Below are 20,888 nucleotides of genomic sequence, written 5' to 3'. Positions count from 1 at the left end.
CCCCCATCTCCCCGCCCAGACCGTACCTTCTTTCTGATCATAGGCAAAAAGGAAGGTAAAAATGTATGGAGGGGGTGGACAGGGCCATGGGGGGTTTGAGTGGTACCATTGAATTCAGCGCTAGTGGGCTGTGGATGTCCTGGTCTGACCCTGGGGATTTGAGTGGGGGAGATGTGCCCACCTTATAAACATAGTAGGAGAATATAGGGTTTACATGTCTTTTAATATGATGTAGGACCAGGGCTGTCCAACTGGCAGCCCATGACCCCCCTTGTGTGGCCCCCCACACGGAAGTCTGCCTGCTGTGTTTGCTTACCATGTGTAAACTTTAAATTGTATCACTACAGAGATTAACTGGCCCCTGTATTGTTTAAACCTAAAATTCAGACTTTAATCCCCTATATTGTTCACACATGTAATCCCCCCTAAAAAGATAAGATGGAAACACCCAGATTGTCTTGACATTATAGGGCCTATATCAAGATGTGTAAAACTTGAAGGGAAATATAACTGGTTATGCTGTCCACAGCAACTTATTAGATCTATGCTTTGGTTGCTTTGTTTAATAATCAACAGGTGAACAGGTGACTGCATTTTCTGCAGACAAAAAACTTGAATCGCTCTACTTAATCAAGTTTTCGAGCGAAACCCACTGGAAAAAAACCACCCCGAACATCATGAAGGCTATTTACACCCAGGAGAATATAGGGTTTACATGTCTTTTAATATGATGTAGGACCAGGGCTGTCCAACTGGCAGCCCATGACCCCCCTTGTGTGGCCCCCCACACGGAAGTCTGCCTGCTGTGTTTGCTTACCATGTGTAAACTTTAAATTGTATCACTACAGAGATTAACTGGCCCCTGTATTGTTTAAACCTAAAATTCAGACTTTAATCCCCTATATTGTTCACACATGTAATCCCCCCTAAAAAGATAAGATGGAAACACCCAGATTGTCTTGACATTATAGGGCCTATATCAAGATGTGTAAAACTTGAAGGGAAATATAACTGGTTATGCTGTCCACAGCAACTTATTAGATCTATGCTTTGGTTGCTTTGTTTAATAATCAACAGGTGAACAGGTGACTGCATTTTCTGCAGACAAAAAACTTGAATCGCTCTACTTAATCAAGTTTTCGAGCGAAACCCACTGGAAAAAAACCACCCCGAACATCATGAAGGCTATTTACATCTTCAAATAGTTCAAGGAACCTATGCAATTGACTCCAACATGACCTTGACAGGTTTTAGCATGGGTATTTTTGGATTCGAGCTATTTAAAACTTTGGGGTATATAAAACGCCGAAAAATTTGAGTTTTGACTAAAAACTACCCTCGAAAAACCACCATGGAAAAATTACCCCATAAGTATTAAAAATCAAGGGGGCGTTTCTTCACCTTTTAAAAAGAAAGTAATTAGAAATTTAATATAATGTTTAACTGGAATGAATAATAACAAAAATACTCTAAATTAGTAATATTTATTATTTTGTAGAAAAATAATTCCTTTACTAACTAACAATGTAGGTGCCAAAAATAGTTCAAACAACATTACATCAAATCCTTGCAAACGCCCAACATTCATCATATCATTACACCGCTTTGGTACGATACACATGACCTCCACAGCTCTCTGAAAAAATAAAGAAAAAAAAATATCAATGCCAGAAATATCGACAGCAGTTTGGAACATATTAATGAAATATTCAGCGGTGCAACTTTAGGGGCAAAATTTTTTTTCTGGACTCCCAGATCAAAATTGGGGGTCCCCAAAGGAAGCAGACCTGAGCTCCCTTGCGTCCACAGAGTGCTTTGTCTGTAGTTGGGCCACTGGAAACATTACCAAAGCATTTTTATGGATCAACAACAAATATATAACAAAATGTAATGGAATATGTTTCTGTTTCATTACATTTTAAATATATATACTAATAAAAATATTTATAGTGATGATTAATATAGATATATTGAAAGAAAAACCTAAATTGATTGTAACATATTCTTTGTACTTTGTAGACCTAAAATATCAAGAAATAAAATCAGAAGAGTACACTGTAAAATAAAGATACAGTCATATGAAAAAGTTTGGGAACCCCTCTCAGCCTGCATAATAATTGATTAGTTGGCTAGTTCAGGGACTAGGGCCCTTGTTAAAGTCGAGGGTCGGACGAATTCAACCCAATATCAACAGATTCTTCAGGATAATGTTCAAGCATCAGTAACATAGTTGAAGTTACACAGAGGTTGGATATTCCAACAAGACATTGACCCTAAACACGCTTCGAAATCTACAAAGGCATTTATGCAGAGGGAGAGGAACAATATTCTGGAATGACCGTCACAGTCCCTTGACTTGAATATCATCGAAAATCTATGGGATTATTTGAAAAAGACTGTCCATGCTCGGCAGCCATCACATTTAACTGAACTGGAGAGATTTTGTATGGATGAATGGTCAAAAATACCGCCATCCAGAATCTATACACTCATCAAAGACTATAGGAGGCGTCTAGAGGCTGTAACATTTGCAAAAGGAGGCTCAACTAAGTATTGCTTTAATATCTCTGTTGGGGTGCCCAAATGTATGCATCTGTCTAATTTTGTTATGATGCATTTTGCATATTGTCTGTTAATCCATAAGGCATGTTATATTTTAAAAGGAAGTTGCTACTTTGAAAGCTCAGTCAATGATAAACAAAACTCCAAAGAATTAAGAGGGGGTTCCCAAACTTTTTCATATGACTGTACATTAATGGTACACAGTGCCTGTTAAATAATACATGTGGACATTCAGTTTTAAAGGGGCAACAGCAACAGAGACATAGCTCTATCAGAGTGACAGACAACTAGTAAAGGATATAAAAGTTACACATCACTCTACCCTAGCACTAATTTAGGGATTTTGACACCCGTGACATTTGTCACCAACGGGTAACGCAGATTTCCTGTGAGCAACAAATCTCCCTGTCTGCAATCATCTTAAACTGAATGGGGGGGGGGGGGGTTGTATTGTTGGCAGTTTTGTCCATTTCCCCATAGGATGGTTTCTCTACAAGCAGTGCTATTAGCCCAAAAAGCAGAGCAGCGCCAGCAACAAAGAAACATGGATGCTCCTACCATTCAGGTAACTGAATCCTTCAGGAGGTTTCAGATATCTGTTCTCTTGTTACCTGTCCATTGTTCTGTAGATAGGCTGCTTGGGGGCAAAAGGAGGGGGTGACTATCTTGCAGTGCAACATTAAAGAAAGCTGAATAAGTCTCCTATGAAAAGTTTTAAAGTTTGTTAAAGTGTGCCAATACCCTTAAAGCTCTGCATAAAATTAAATATTTTTTTTATTGTGAATCCATGTTGCACTGTTAACTTTTTACTTATCATTAATAAAGTAAGTACCTCTAGTTCTGCTACATCTACGCAAGCCTTCTTCGAGAATTTGAGGAAATCCTAAAAGACATAGGAAAATAACTTTGATTTTATGTGTGTTTATTATACTAGCAAAAATATAAAAAAATTAAACATTTTATTAATCTTACCTTTATTCTTCTAGAGGGTTAACATTATAATATGCTATGATTGAGACAATTTATCAGGCATGGCAAGTACCTACCCAATAATGGGGGGGCGGAGATTCATGGTGCATGGTATATATAATTTAGGTGTGATGGGCTGAGTCCATATTCCATTTACTTTTGTGCCTAATTATTAAAATACATTTTTTCTATTGTGACAGATGCTGAAAGCGTGTGTAAAATTAAAAAAAAAAATCACAATTTATCCATAACAGATAAGCTCAGATAACATACCTTTAATAGCAACTGATATTTCATTATTCTTTGTACGGGTTTTATTAACAGATCAGTAAGCTGAAGTCGATGGCCCAGACGTTGTTTCAGGTCCTAGTTTCGTAAAATGATAAAGAAGATTTTGTTAGTTATTTAAGCATAATAATACATGACAGTTGAAAGAAAGTTTATTTTTACAATGGGTGCTGTGGCATCCCCCTGATGTGGCAGAAACATTAGATAATGTTTGTATGCATTCTTGATAAATGAGAAAATGCCGGGCTACTGAAATTAAATGTTAGTTTCACTGGTCTGCCAGCTTCGGAGTAAGGGTTTTTTTTTCGTTTGTTTTTTTTTTACATCTGAGGACGTTTTTCTTCTCCCGATCTGAGGAAGGTTTTTTACCAACTTTCTTCCTGCATCTGAGGCAAGTTAGAGATGTCTACCCTTTTCTCCCACCTTCCTATAGATCGTCAAGAAGCTAGGCAGCATTATCTCAGATAAAAGCTTACATTTGCATTCATTTTAGATGGGGTCAGTGACCCCCGATTTAAAGCTCTAAACAGTCAGAAGAAGAAGGCAAATAATTAAAAAACTACAAAAAAAAAGAGAAAAGAAAAAATGGCATCCAACTGAAAAGTTGCAAAGTGAAGCACTCCCTATGACTGAGCAGTAACCGCAACAGATTTGGCCAAAATAATTTGTTCCATTTTATATCCATTACTCTACATATTACAGATGCATCAGTTTAAGCTACAAAGCTACCCATCGTGCTCACTTTCAGCTCACCTCAAACTTCACTGCCACATCTCAGCCTGATGCTAAATCAATTTTGCCTCATATCTGACGACATCTTCTTCCACGCGATCTTCTTCCTGCTTTGAACGGCGCATGCGCAGTAGGATCATTTCGCCGGTACGATCTACTGCGCATGTGCGTGACTTTTGGCGCATGCGCAGTAGATCCGTACCGGCAAAATGATCCTACTGCGCATGCGCCAAAACGCCGTTCACAGCAGGAAGAAGATCGTGTGGAAGAAGATGTCGTCGGTGAACTCCCTGGACTGGACCTGCGCAGAAGGGTAAGTAACAAGTTAGGGGCATTTGCCCAGCGGGACGGGTAGGCCAGGGGGGGGGGAGGGAAGGTGGGCAACAAACGGGAGGGGGGGTGGGGGGTTTGTGCCGACTAGGTTTCCTTCCCCTTTAAGCCTAATTTCAGTGAGGAACAACCCCACTCTGCTTCCCTGCCCTTTAGAATGCAGTAAAGCAGTGCTGTCCAACTTCTGTGGTACCGAGGGCCAAAATATTTCCAGCCTACATAGAGGAGGGCCGATAATGGAAGCCAGTGTTGACCACTCCCTCTCTTTTTAAACCACACCCACTTTAAACCACACCCATGTTACCACAAGACCACATAAACATTAATTGTGGTAGCACACCAAAAAAACCAAATGGTTGGTGCTCACTGCAGGGATTTCACTTATCACTCAAATGGGAAAAAAGTTGTCATTTTAAGACATACTCATAAATCCATATACCTCCTCGTCCCCTTGGATAACACAGCACCCCCAGCACATGATTAAACACCTTAGGGGCCCCTAACAATAATTTATTTTCAAATGCTAACAAACCCCAAGAACAAATACCAGGTTTATATTCCAAAGGCAGAGCAGGGCACATACAGGCAGAGCATGTCACACACACAGGCAGAGCATGTCACACAAAGGCAGAGCATGTCATGCACACACAGGCAGAGCATGTCACGCACACACAGGCAGAGCATGTCACGCACACACAGGCAGAGCATGTCACGCACACAGGCAGAGCATGTCACACACACAGGCAGAGTATGTCACACACACAGGCAGAGTATGTCACACACACAGGCAGAGCAGGGCACACACAGGCAGAGCAGGGCATGTCACACACACATGCAGAGTAGGGCATGTCACACACACATGCAGAGTATGACACACACACATTTAGAGTATGTCACACACAGGCAGAGCATGCGGCACACACAGGCACAGCAGGGCACACACAGGCACAGCATATGGCACACACAGGCAGAGCAGGGCACACACAGGCAGAGCATGTGGCACGGAAAGGCGGAACAGGGCATACTCAGGTAGAGCATGGCACACTCAGGCAGAGCTGGGCACACTCAGGCAGAGCAGGGCACACGCAGGCAGAGCAGGGCACACGCAGGCAGGGCACACACAGGGAGCATAGGGAGGGCAGAAGAGAGCAAGAGACAGTGAAAGATATCAGGACCACTCTGGTGCTGGTGTCCCATTAGCATTTTGTGTAACGTGTGAACAGGTGAACAATGTGGGCAGTTTCAGTCTGGGTCTCAGGTGTGAATAGTACAGGGCTTTTTGGGTATGAACAAAAGAGGTTCACAGGTGTGAACAATACAGGGTATTAGTCTGAATTTCATGTTTAAACAATGCAGGGGCCAGTTAATCTCTGTAGTGATACCATTTAACGTTTAAACATGGTAAGAAAACACAGCAGGTAGGTGTGGCCACATAAAGGGGGGCCGTGGGCCGCCAGTTGGACAGACCTGCAGTAAAGCATTCTGGCCAGCCGGGAAGGTCATGTGAAGACGAACAGTGAATTTAGCTGCACAGAATCTGCTATTTTAAAAAATCGGTACAAATGTTCTATTTGAAGCACATTGCAAATATGCTTCATTTAGGTTTATGAGCAGTACCTACAATGTTGTTTTTTGAATTTACACCCCCTTTAAATGGATCAGAACAATGGAAACTATTAGGGCTATTAGAAACTGCAGAGACACACCCACTTTCTCTGTTCTCCCCCTATACAGCACAGTTAACAAACTGGGCAGTTCTTACCTTGCAAAAAAAAAAAAAGAAGGGATCACATTGAATTCACTCGCAATAAAGACAGTAACATGACAATTTACTGGATATGTAGCTTTATATGTTTTGACTACATATCTGATTGATAACATTTACAGATTTGAACAACCAATCTCTGCCTGTTTCATTACAACTTCTATATGATTTAAAATACATAGTTGTAAAAAAAAAAAAAAAAAGTGACCCATTTATATTGCACCCTCCCACCAAATCTGTCCTCGTTCTTCTAGTTGCTAGAGTGGTGTGGAATGATGAGGGATCCGGTGATGAGTAAAAAAGCCAGATAGACTCCAGAAAGACACTACCATTAGATGGCTAGAGACTTCAGTAATTTATGAAGTGTATAGGCAGTTGGTTTTTTGTAATGTAAACAGCCAGAGTGCAGTCTGTTAATCTGTAACCATTATAGAAAATGTTCCTTTTGGCTCCTAAACATATGATATTTTAATCACGGTGACGATTTTTTTATGTAGCATAAAAAAAAGTTATGTTTTAAATCATCAACTAGAGGAATGAGGACAGATTTGGTGGGATGGTGCAATCTAAATGGGTCATTGTTTTTTCTTTCTACAACTATGTGTTCATTTACTTGACTCTGCACACCATAATTTGTTTCTTCTTTGGATGGAAGGTGCTCCCACTAAATTTGATATACATGATTTAAAATACATCTGATTGTAAGTTGCATGTAAAAAAATCAATAAATATTCAATAAAAAATACAAAGATACCACAGTAGCACACTTATGGAAATAGCTTCCAGTGCAGAAGCACAAAAAGCTGCACGAAAGAACTGAATGACAAAATAAACTAGACAGATAATTAGTATTCAAAAGATTTTTAAAAATCCATGGCAATTCCATGTGTTTCTGTTACTGAAGTATTTGTTTATTGGGTAAGACAAAACACTTTTAATCACCTTACAGTGATTCCAATCGCCTGTACCTGTGTACTTGCATATCTAGCTGAAAAACACACTGGGGGTAATTTATAAACAGTGGCCAAATTTGCTCCTGGCCAGTAACCAATGACAACCAATCAGATGATTGTTTTCGGTGTCTAACTTGCAGCTGGCTGACAAAAAGCTAATCACTGATAGGTTGCTATGGGATACTGCCCAGGTGCAAATTTGCCCACTTTTTATAAATGAGATGAATTGGCGTCAATTTGCCCTGTTCTCCATTATGCTTAATTCTTATAATCATATATGCTTAAATCTATGTTATCTGCCTCTACCATTACAAGCTAAAGTGATATATTAAACCAAACATCACAGCACCTAACTAAACAGTTATAATAAAATGTTATAGATATTAAGTGTCAAAGTAGAAATTAATACACATGGTTTAAATGTTTTTAATGAAATATTTTTCTCCTTTTTCAGTTTATCAACATTCAGTGTTTATCAGTGTACTTTTTTTTACAATTGATTTTTTATAAAAAATTTTGTCACTCTGATGCCAAATCTTTTTCCAATGCAAATGACTGCTGCACAAAACCTTAACACCTTAAAGGAACAGTTCAGTGTAAAAATAAAAACTGGGTAAATAGATAGGCTGTGCAAAATATAAAATGTTTCTAATATAGTTAGTTAGCCAAAAATGTAATCTATAAAGGCAGAAGTGCCCCAGTTTTTATTTTTATACTGAGCAATTCATTTAATGCTTTTCCAGCTGTTCTATCAGTGAGACTGTTTCTTACCTCAAAATAGGTATCAATGTATTCTGAAACAATATGCTCAGACTTTGGTTTATTTTGGCAGTAAACTATGTACATATGCAACCTTCTTTCCTGTAACCAAAAAAAAATCCATTATTGGTTGTACAACACAAGAAAAGCATGGCTGAATGTGTCCCTTAACTGGGCAGTAAATGCTAGATGTGCTTTGTTTCAGAGGGACAGAGGAAATATAAAAAGAGAAGAGGGGTATTATTATGTTAATGGGGAACTATTGTGAAAATCATCATCATACTGGTATAAGAAACTTTCTAAATACTGTATAATCAATTAAAATTCTGTATCTGTTACTGAAATAATCAAGTTTGTCTTCACTCTCCCTCCTCAACATCTGTCTGTCTTCATTCTCTCTCCATGCAGGATTGGGTCTCATATTATGATTGAGAGTTAGATCTTTTCTACCAGATGTATTAGAGATAACGGATTCCAGCGCAAACAAAATCTAACAAAATAATTATCTTTGACACAAATTTCACATGTAGAGACATGATTTCTGGTGATTTTAAAAGAGTAAGCTCTAATACATCTTCTAGGCAAAAAGATCCCCCCCAGAGTATATATATGACTTAAATGTCATTCAAAATCAGTCTCCGTACTTTGCTGAGAGGGTAAAAAGTGAAGAGTAATTATTTCAGAGATTATATCAGAAATGGGTCAAAAATTTTAATTGATGTTATTTGTGATGGCAAACGAGGTTTTTAGCTGTATTAAAGCAGAGCGATATTAAAGCAGAAACATGTTTATTCTTTCCATTTACAAAGCAATGGTAAGGCCCCATCTAAAATATGCAGAGAAGTTTTAGTCTAAACAAGATATTACTGAATTAGAAGAAAGTCCAGAGAAGGGCAACTAAGTTGGTTAAGGGTATGGACAGTCTATGTTATGAAAAAAAGGCTGGCCAAATTGGTTTACACTAGTAAAGACGTGTTTAAGGGGAGAAATGTATAAATATATATGGTTTCTCTACAATATATATATACCGAAGAACATTTTCAAAGTGTGTCTAACATTCTATAGAAATCTATTCAGCCTGCTGTCAGAGAAAGTACATGATGATAGCCCGTTCTTCCAGTCTGGTCTACTTACATGCTTTACAAATAGGGATGCCAATTTTTCTGGCTCATCCAGGCACTTTTCCAGTTCTCCCAAAAAAAAGCTGTAACGAACAAATGGAAATTAACTGCTAAAGTATGCAACATTACATGTCAAACGGTATATAAAATGTAAAGCTCCAACAGCATGGAACAACAATAACAGCTTCTATATCTGTAATTTAATAGATGAGGTCTTTAAAGGAACAGTAACACCAAAAAATGAAAGTGTTTTAAAGTTATGAAAATATCATGTACTGTTGCCCTGCACTGGTAAAACGGATCTGTTTGCTTCAGAAACACTACTATAGTTCATATAAACAAGCTGCTGTGTAGCAATGGTGCCAATTGAAAAAAGGCTATATGGCACAAGTTAAATTGTGGATAACAGACACCATTATATTTTACAGAGCTTATCTGCTATATAACCTGAACCTTTTCTCATTTCAATGGCTGCCCCCATTGTTACTCAGCAGCTTATTTATATAAACAAGTAGTGTTTCTGAAGGAAACACAGCTGTTTTACCAGTGAAGGGCAACACTGTATTATATTTTTATTTTGATCATACTGTTCCTTTAATTGAACTTTGGGCTCTTTACTGTGCTGAGACTCCAGAAAATAACTTTTGCCAATGAGCTGAAACTAGAATTTCAATCCTAGTTCTGCAGCAAGAAGTATAACTTTAAAGGGTCTGTTTACCTTAAAATTTACTTTTAGTAAGAGGTAGACAGCCATATTCTAAGACAATATGCAAGTGGTCTTCATTTTTTAAATTATGTATTTAGCTGTTTGTTCAACTGTTCTACAGCTATTTGGTTGCTAGGGTTCAATTACCCTAGCAAACAGACAGTGGTGTGAATAAGAGTCAGATGAACAGGTCAGTCATGATAAATATGAGAAGTCTGAATAGAAAGATAATGAATAAAAAGTAACAATAACAATGAAATTGTAGCTGCACAGAGCAATATTTTCTGGTGACAAATAATAAATAAAAAAAAAATGTAAACATTGCTAAGAATTTGGTGTTCAATAACATACTAAAGGTTAACTTACAGATGCCAATACCAGATATATTTACCGAATTTTCAAACATTACAGCAGAATACAACATACTTTGTATTCCTAAACCAGAAAATACACATTCTGCCGAATCTATAATGGTTAAATATGTCTTTGTATGGCAAAGCACCAAACAGAAAAGCTACGCTAAACATATTGATTTTTATATAATTTCTGAAAATTGTCTCAGAACTTGAATTTCACCCTTATACATGCCCATCATTTCATAACCTACTAGCATAAAAAAACAGCCCCTCACCAGCCCAATAAATAGTGACAGTGTGGCAGTGATCCCCAGCCAGTGACTCGTGAGCAACAAATTTCTCTCCGACCTCTTGGATGTTGCTCCCAGTGGCCTCAAAGCAGGTGCTTTTTTTTTTTTAATTTCTGGCTTGGAGGCAAAGTATATTTGCATAAAAACCATGTGTACTGCCAAACAGAGCCAGGCTGCCAGTCAACATAGGGGCTACCAATTGCCAATCACATGCCATATTTTGAACCCTAGGAACTTTTTGCATGATTATGTTGCTCTCCAACTTTTTTTTCCTGGGGGCCCTTCTGGGTTGAGAGGCAGAGTAGTGGCTTTCAAAGTTGCTCTTTTCCCGCCTCTTTGTTCCTGTACGCCTAGGCAACGAACGGAAGAGGAGAATGAGTGGCGCAGCAGACATTTGGAAACAAGTGTCTGCTTCTGCCTGTAAACAGACAATTTTGTAGACACAATTTTCTGTTTATTTTCTTTTACTGTATTGTGTGTTTATTGCACTGTACAATCTCAAACTTAGTAACTTGTTTGCGCCCCCTAAAACTTCACCGGAACAGTGAAACTGCGATTACAAACACCGGTCTCACTAGTAGGAAAACATTTAATGGTTTCATAGGTTTTACTGGATTTTAGTGATTTAGTGACCAAAAAAAATCTTTTATGCAATATTTTTATTTTCGTGCCTATGTCCATATGGTCTTAAAAGTTCCTGTAATAACATGGGTGTGGTTTAAATTGACCACTCCCTGTTTCAAAACAGGGAGTGGTCAACACTGGCTTCCATTATTGGCCCTCTACCACGCAGCCAAGACAAATTCGAGCCCTCAGAACCAGATAAGTTAGACAGCAATCAGTTACTTTATACAAGTAGCAATTTTTTCAGAATTCACAATACTTTAGTAGCATTTAAATGAAGTATGCCCATAAATTTAAAATACATTTAGAGCTTTTCTTATCTTCTAGAACCTTTATTTTCCAATAAGAAACTATATGGCCACCTTTTATTCAGTTAAATCCATTGCATCTTCTATACAAAAGAAATGAAGGAACCACCTCTAAGTAAAGCTCTTAAAGACTGTCTCCGTCCTGCTGTAATGCAGGAATGTATAAGAAAATGTACATACTCTCTGTGCCATTCGTAGATCTGGTGTATGTTCCCAAAAACAATCTTGTCTTTTCCTTTCATATCATCTGGAACTCCATCCTCTTTCATAAGTGCCATATAACCCTGTATGGCAAAACAAAGTCACTGATAAAAATACAGTGTAGTCAATCATATGAAAATACTGGAATTTTGCATTTTTTAAGTTTAAAGCAGCTTCTTCGCCTATGTATCTCTAAAACCCTAAATTGAAAACAGAAAAATGGCCACTGTATGAAACATATATATATATATATATATATATATATATATATATATATATATATATATATATATATATATATATATATATATATATATATATATATATATATATATATATATATATATATATATATATATATGCATAGAATGGACCAGCACACCGTTTTCTTCAATCAAACGTGTTTATTCAATACACACTGTGCATCCAACGTTTCGGCCCGCATCCGGGCCTTTGATAAAGGCCCGGATGCGGGCCGAAACGTTGGATGCACAGTGTGTATTGAATAAACACGTTTGATTGAAGAAAACGGTGTGCTGGTCCATTCTATGCATATATAAAGACTTTGACCGAGCACCCGGCTTGGAGAAAAAAGAGGACAGAGTGCAGGTGTTTGTACTATAATATATATATATATATATATATATATATATATATATATAAGTCTTCTCGTGACAGCACTCCCAGTAAGGTAAAACAAACAAAACAGTAAAGCTAAAGCAGGTTTATTTAATCCAACGTTTCGGTTCTATCTCAGAACCTTCATCAGGGCTTTGAGTTCCTCAATCTGTGTTCAAAGGACTCACCTGTGATTCACCACCTCGCTGCTCATAACATACCTGTCACAACGCGGACACCTCCAGTTGCACACAACGCTGAGTAAATATAATGTATTCGCATGGGTCGCCACCGGGGCCACTGACAGGATCGCTCGCACGATCCCGGAATCACCTGCATCGTGCACCCACTCCAACCGATCGGCAACCACACCACCGCGGAAACATTGCGAGAATCTTCATCAATTCAAATATTGGGTACATGTACTTAACTTATTTCGGTGCTAGCTGGTCAGATATCCGCGTAAGACAGGCTTTTTTATTTAAAGGTGCATTCCATACTCCCCACTTCCATAAATAACGTATAAAATCTTCTACAAAACATACCAAGAAAAGCTCCAAGGTATGACATCACCGCACCCAAAAAGCTACAGAAAAATATCAAAAAGCAAATCATCCACCACATAACATGATTTTTATACTTACCCTTAAAACTGTTTCTCTGTAATCGAAAGGGGGACACAGGGTATGATGTGGTTAAGCTCCACCCTCCAGGGTGTAAATTGTAAATTGTAAATTGAATTAAGGGGGCGTGCCAGAGTAGGCTTAACCCCCCACACTGTACACTCAAATCAGTTTGTTCCAAAGCTGCTAACGGAAACATTATAACATTAAACATAACTGGCAGAGCTGTTAACCAGGGGAGTATTCAATAGCGACCAAACGGTCAAGGTCGACGGCTCAACGACGGATTACAGAGAAACAGATTTAACAGTAAGTATAAAAATCCTGTTTTCTCTACCATCTCAAGGGGGATTCAGGGAATGATGGGGACTTACCAAAGCAGTCCCAAAACAGCAGGGTGGGAACGAGCCTAGACGGTGCTGTTAATTTACTTTAGAACTGAATGTAGCACCTTTATTCCGAGAGAAGCCTCGACTGAAGTGTGTGTCGACGTGGGAGAATATGGGAAATGTATGAACTGAGGAACAAGTAGCCGCCTTGCAGATCTGCTCTAGGGAGGCACTCTTCTAGTGAAAAGAAATTGCCATGAGGAAGCCACATATCAGATATCGAGCTAATCGGTTCAAAGGGAGGGTCAAGCAGAGCTTCTAGTACTAGGTTGAGATCCCATCCCGCCACTGGTGGATGGAACGGAGGCACTATATGAGCTACTCCTTGCAAAAAGGTGCGTATAGCATCCTCATTCGCCAACTTAGGTTGAAACAGGACTGACAAGGCAGACGCCTCGACCTTGAGAGAACTTCTCTTCAACCCGAATTGTACCCCTCACTGTAGAAAGGCCAGAATTCTCAGGATGTTGAGCTTGGTGAAGGGAAAGTCAGCTTCTCTGCACCAGTTGGAGTAGACACATATGGTATGCCTTAGAAGAGGATGACTGCGTGCTTTGAGCATTGTTGGAATGACCTCCTCTACTAATCCCTTGCTCCGTCAGATGGATGCCTCAACAGCCACTCTGTCAAAGTGAACAGTCCTGGGTTGTGGTGCAGTATTGGCCTTGAATTGGTGGTGCTACCGACATTTCCTGGTGGTTGGAGAACCAAGTCCTCTGTGGCCAGAAGGGGGCCACTACTATCACTTTGGTTGATGATCTCTTTATCTTCTTGAGAACTCTTGGTAGCATGGTAAGGGGTGGAAATACATATGTGAGGTCGAATTGCCAGTGCTGAGTCATGGCATTTACTCCCACGGCTAGCGGATCTCGACAGTGGGTGAAAAATCTTGGCACCTTTCGATTGAGTCTGGACGACATGAGATCTATGCTCTGCTGTCCCCAACTTCTTACTAGTTGCTGGAATGCCTCTGGGTGCAGTTCCCATTCTCCGGGATCTAGCTGGTTCTGACTGAGAAAGTCTGCTTTTGTGTTGGATACCCTAGAATATGTATGGCCGATAGCCTTACTGAGTTGAGTTCCGCCCAAAACAAGATCTGTTTGGCTTCCGTCAGCGCTAACTGACTTTGTGTCCCTCCTTGGCGATTTATGTACGCTACTGTGGTGACATTGTCGCTCTGTATGCGTACAGACTGCTCTTGAAGAGGTTGCGTCCACTGATAGAGTGCTAACTTTACTGCCCTCAATTCAAGGATATTTATGGGTAGTCTGGATTCCTCTGGGGACCAGTTGCCTTGTGCCGATCGATTTTCCCATGTCGCCCCCCAGCCCTGAAGGCTGGCATCCGTGGCAATCACTTTCCATTCTGGAGTGGCCCAGGACTGGCCTGTGGCTAGATTTCTTGGCACGAGCCACCAGTTGAGGGCCTCCTGTGTCGATGGTGTTAACCAAAGTGGAAGTGACAACGACCCGCCTTTCCAGGTGGATAGTATATTGGCTTGAAGGGGGCGTAGGTGGATCTGTGCAAATGGGACTGCATCTATGGCCAACCCCATCGTTCCTAGAAATTGCATAGCTCTGTGTACTGTCGTCGTCCAGTTAGACAGGAGGGGTAGAACCTGATTCTCAAATCTGGTCTGTTTCTCCTCTGGTAAGCAGACCATCTGAGTTTCTGTGTTGAACTTTAACCCCAGAAATATCATCTGACAACTCGGGTGAAGGTTGGACTTCTTCCAGTTGATGGTCCACTGAAGTCCTGTAGAAGAAAGACAGTCTTGTCCAGATCTTCCTTGGCCTTCTCCTTTGATGACGCCTTCAGCAGCAGATCGTCTAGATAGGGCATAACAGATATTTCCTGCAATCTCATGGTCGCTGCTGTGACCGCCATTAGCTTGGTGAACACCCTGGGGTCGAGGAAAGGCTGAAGGGTAGTGCCACAAATTGGTAATCTTTGTTCTTGAATGCAAAGCTAAGATATCGATGGTGAGGAGGCCAAATTGGAACGTGTAGATAAGCGTCCTTGATGTCTAGGGATATCATGAGCTGGCCCTTTTCCATTCCACTTATCACTGACCGAAGTGTCTCCATCTTGAATCACACAGGTCGTATGAATTTGTTGAGGCCTTTGAGATCTAGCACAGGTCTGACAGTGCCATCCTTCTTCGGGACTGTAAACAGATTCGAGTACAAACCGGAGAATCTCTGGCAGTGGAACGGGAATAATCACCCCTGTTGTCTCCATCTTCTCTATGCATTCTAAGAAGGGTCTCATTCTTATAGGATTTGACGGGACCCTGGACATGATGAATGTTCTGGGTGGAACGAAGGTTAAGTCGAGGTGATAACCTCCTGAAACTCTTTCACCCAGGCATCAGACGAGTGTCGCATCCAAACCTCCCGGAACCGTAGCAATTTTCCTCTGATTTATTCCAACGATTCCGGAGGGCGTGCCCCATCATGCGGTGGCAGTCTAATCAGCAGGGGGCTTGTTGTAGCCCTTGTTGTTCTTCCATGAGGGGCTACTTTTCTCATTGCCCTTGGAACAAAAGTGAGAGCTTTGTGGTGGGCTGTGCCGCCTTGTGAAACATCCACGAAAAACTTTCCTTGCCTGTTGGCATTTGAAGTTCGCCCTCTGGCTTGAGGGAGGAAGGTGCTCTTACCTCTTGTCTCTTGGAAGATAATCTTTTCGAGCTCTTCTCCGAACCATCTGTGACCCTTAAAGGTTAGTGCTTTCTAGAGCGAACATCTGCCGACCAGTTTTTTAGCCACAGAGTTCTGCGTGCTGCTATAGACAAAGCTGAGGTGCCCGCAGTGAGTTGTGAAGCATTTAGTGTGATGCCTCTGAGATAGCTTGAGCGGTTGTTACTAGCTTAGTCCGAGGAACACCCTCTTGAATGTCTTTAATCAGCGATTCTGACCAAGCTTGTATGGCTCTAGATACCCAAGCTGATGCCAAGCAGGGTCGCAGTGTTGATCCAGCAGAAGAACAAATTGCCCTCAGGAATCCTTCTGACCTTCTATGTGAAGGGTCTTAAATGACGCTGCATCAGTGACTGGCAGTGTGGTGGACTTGGAGAGCCTGGACACAGGTGCATCCACTGCTGGCGGGTTAGACCATTTGTCCACCAACTCTTTAGGAAAAGGGTATGATCTGGTGACCTGGAGCACTCCATAGTTAAGTGTTCATGGTCTGGAAAACAGACTGAAGACTTGTGTTGCCTCTTAAAAAGGTATGAATGAAAATCAAATAAAATATTTTAAACACAAAAAAAAAAAGGTATGAAGTTTCTCCGTTCAGTATATCAAGCACTCCCTTGACAATGTTATCTACATTGTGGAAGGTATCCTTCTCCCTGCCATCCTCCTTCTCATCTTCCTCATCCTCTGACGAGGCATCCGAAGAAGGAAGCTCATCCTCTGAGTGAGATGAAGTCTGCTCTTGGACCGACTCATCAGAAGGCGACTGGTTAATAGCCTCCCCTTTAGCGTCTTCAACACGTCTTCGCTTACCACTCTTACTATGGTGAAGCTTCGCTAAAGCTTTTCCCAGATTGTCTGCGATCGCTGGGAGTCCCTGCAATGAGGCAAGGGATTGTGAGAGATGAACTGCCCAACTAGGAGGGGGTGGTTCTGCTGACATTCCTGGACCCAGGTCTTGGGACACAACTTGGGGAGCATTATCAGCTTGTGGCTCAGGGTGACCCCCAGAGGCAGAAGCTGCCCCCTGCCCTATAGTGCAGGCTCTGCAAAGAGGCTCTTTCTGGCTCCCCGGTAGCTTATTTAGACACCTAGTACAGGCCAGGTACTTCACCTGTGCTGTGGAGGGAGCCCTGCCCCCCCGCCCTAGTGAATAGCCCCCCTGTCCTATCTTCTGCCATAGTAGAGAGAGAGCTTGAGTGTGAGGGGAAAAACTAGTCTCTGATGAGAAGCACAGAGAGGCTCAGATGCTGAGTATTGGACACAAAATGGCCGCTGGAACGCATGGGTTCCAGCTACAGCGCATGCCTAAGTGCGCTCCGCTGATTTTGGCGTGAAAAAAGGCTGCGAAACTACGCCACGGCCGGAGTTGAAACGCATTGTGAGTTCCAAGCAGCGGGCTTCCACTACGGAGCATAGGGCTCCTTCCCTCATGGACCCAGAGTGCGCAAGGTTACTCATAGTGAGTGGGGAAGAGGGGAGAAGAACCATGGCAGAGGTAGTCACAGGGAGATGAGCAGGCAGTGTGGTCTACCGGAAATTGGGCGGGGGGGGTTTAAGGGGTATGTGTGGTAACGGCAACCAGTGCCTGGCAAGGCCCATAGGGCACCTACGCCACTTGCCCCTCACACCGGCTAGACTGTCTGTCCTGGTTTTCTCAGTACAGGTAGTTGCCTGGGTGGTCGATATAGCCAGATGGCTAGAATTTGACCCCAGTGCTGTTCACCTCGTAGGGGGCTAACCATTTACCACAAGTACTCCTGTTGTAGGTCTCACCCCGAATGTCAGCCTGTAGCTGACCGAAGAATCCATCCTGTGTGATGGGTATCCATCCTCCCGGGAGCAGGACACTTGAAAAACTAATGTTAGTATACAGTGTGGGGGGTTAAGCCTACTCTGGCACTCCCCCTTAATTTAATTTACAAGTGTCCTGCCTCCAGAGCGTGGAGCTTAACCCCATCATTCCCTATGTCCCCCTTGAGATGGCAGAGAAATATAGATTTCACCAACTATCAGGTGATACCAAATAACCCACAAAATACTACTGTATCCATGTCGAGATATTAACAAAAAATCAGCACCTACCCGTGCTTCCAAGGTCAAATCGAATAAACATTTTATTGTGTATGCATTCTATATATATATAAAATATCTCATTAAAAGTTAAAAAACTACCTGTTTATTTAATTACTTATCACAGAAAAACAGAGCATTATCCCCTATTGATCTTAGCTCATATATAGTCACAACAAAATGATCATTCTAAATGCCTCATGGTAAATAGAAAGGTGTGTAACCGACCAATTCATTCATCTGACATGGACTTAGTTTATATATCCATTGAAGCTCCAATTTTAGCAGAGTTCTGTCCCTATCCCCCCCCCCATAATAGAGGGGGTAAATGATCAATGGTCATGCAGCGTAAACTCGCCAGAGAATGTTTCTTAAGCAAAAAGTGGGAAGCCACCAGGGTGTCTGCTTTTTCTGTCTCCAGATTGAATATCTGTGATTGGCCATACGTTCACAGAAGGTCGTTATAGTTTTCCCTACATAGAAGAGGCCACAAGGAGGTGGGAGTATGGAATGTAACTTTGAATAAAAGAGCCTGTCTCACGCGGACATCTGACCAGCCAGCACTGAAGCGGTGATTAAGTACATATACCCAATATTTGAATTGTTGAAGATTCTCGCAATGTTTCCACGGTGGTGTGGTTGCCAAGCGATTGGAGTGGGTGCACGATGCAGGTGATTCCGGGATCATGAGAGCAATCCTGTCAGTGGACCCGGTGGTGATCGATGTGAATACATTATATTTACTCAGATCGCTGTATGCGACTGGAGGTGTCGGCATTGTGACAGGTATGTTATGAGCAGCGAGGGGATGAATCACGGATGAGTCCTTTGAAAACAGATTGTTACACTGATTCACTGTTTGTGTAAGATTGTATCGCACTTTACAAAACATTACAATTTGGTTAGTTGCAAATTTCAATAACGATTTTGCAACATTGTATCCGGAGTAAGTAGGTTTTAGCTATGCACATAGTTCACTTTATTTTATATACAAGGAAGTAATTAATGGGTTTAACACAAGTATGAAGTTTTATACATAATTTATTCATTGCTAATTTGCACGAAGATGGATTTTGCACATATATGAATAGTTTTACTGTAGGTTAGTCTACGTCATCAAAGCATGCCAAGCTGATGAAGAGTTGCACAATTCGGTGTGTGTTCCAGAAGGGTTCCCGCTAAACACTGTGTATTTAAGGGTTGTTTAATGTGTGATTTGTAACTTTGAGAAAGGCTGGGGTGACAGCCGAAACGTTAGTGTCTGCACAATAAATTAATTCTTGTTTCATAGTGAGTGCTGTCTGTACAACATAGAGCTGGTCAATCCACTTGTTTGTTATAGTTATACAGGAGCAGTGACCAGCTCTATGTTGTAGCCCCCACCCTTCCCAACTATAGTCAGGTGAACTGAGCAAAACATTAAATCTTTGAAAGGTTTATTAGTGGACAAATGTTTCAATTCCACACGGGAATCTTCGTCAGGGTGAGAACAGTGCCCAAACACAGACAGCCAATTTAAACAGAAAATGGCGGCAAATACTCGTTGCTAGGGTGCCTAGCAACCAATGTGTGAGAAAAGCGAGGTATAACGTGCTGGAGAGAATACACGCAAATACATAAAGTCCCCCTTACCTTATGGTGTGTGCGCATCGTGCCAGCTGAGATTTTGTTGATAAGACCTATCAAGAGGTCAGCAATGCCCAATCACGCTCGTGATGGGCCATAGCAGTTGTGAACCACCAAACCGATTCAAATATATATATATATATATATATATATATATATATATATATATATATATATATATATATATATATATATATATATATAATGATTCAGAAAGTACCTGCACTCGTACGCTGGTCAATGGTGGGTGCACGGTCAAAGTATAGTATCCACAGTTCAAAATGGACCAGCACTCCAACAGTTTTGTCAAATGGTTTTATTCACACAGACTAGTGTTTTCCAACGTTTCGGCCCTCCTTGATAAAGGCCCCAACGAGGGCGGAAACGTTGGAAAACACGAGTGATGTGTGAATAAAACCATTTAACAAAACTGTTAGAGTGCTGGTCCATTTTGAAGTGTGTGTGTGTCTACTAAAATTGTATACATAATGTTAAAAAAGTGTTAGATCAGTAATCAATTTGCTATTGCAAAAATCGAATCACAGCAGTGCATACGTGATAACATTTAAAATCATGACAATTAAAAACAACAATCTCGTCACACATAATAAGTCAAGCTCACATAATATTTCTATATCTATTTATTAGACACCATTGGTCAGTATGAAGTAGAAATTAGCCAAATACGGTTTGGTCTTTTTTGGAATATCTAAACTATTTACCATGCACCCGAGGCATACAAGCAGAGTGCTGCCCACAAGAAGATACAGTATATATATATATGTGTGTGTATATATATATATATATATATATATATATATATATATATACACACACACACACAAGACACACAAGAGTCCTCTGCACTCAATATTTGTCTATATGTATTTTGTGGTCTC

The 20,888-nt window shown here is 40.8% G+C and overlaps 1 protein-coding gene across 6 annotated transcripts in view; it reads right to left on the bottom strand.

Annotated features, from left to right (window-relative positions):
• Positions 1–20,888, bottom strand: part of trio.L (trio Rho guanine nucleotide exchange factor L homeolog) — a 298,296-nt gene that overhangs the window by 20,648 nt on the left and 256,760 nt on the right. For all 6 annotated transcript variants that reach the window (XM_041566192.1, XM_041566193.1, XM_041566194.1 and 3 more), the window contains 6 exons: positions 11,944–12,047; positions 9,493–9,562; positions 8,371–8,460; positions 3,805–3,897; positions 3,395–3,445; positions 1,559–1,636 (listed from right to left, as the gene is read on the bottom strand). In XM_041566192.1, the coding sequence (XP_041422126.1) occupies positions 1,559–1,636; positions 3,395–3,445; positions 3,805–3,897; positions 8,371–8,460; positions 9,493–9,562; positions 11,944–12,047 (486 nt within the window). The remainder of the gene's footprint in view (positions 1–1,558; positions 1,637–3,394; positions 3,446–3,804; positions 3,898–8,370; positions 8,461–9,492; positions 9,563–11,943; positions 12,048–20,888) is intronic.

Source organism: Xenopus laevis, chromosome 6L, assembly GCF_017654675.1.
Source record: "Xenopus laevis strain J_2021 chromosome 6L, Xenopus_laevis_v10.1, whole genome shotgun sequence".
Taxonomy (NCBI): Eukaryota; Metazoa; Chordata; class Amphibia; order Anura; family Pipidae; genus Xenopus; species Xenopus laevis.
Note: the sequence above shows the minus strand (reverse complement) of the source record. Positions and strands in the feature narration are given on the sequence as shown.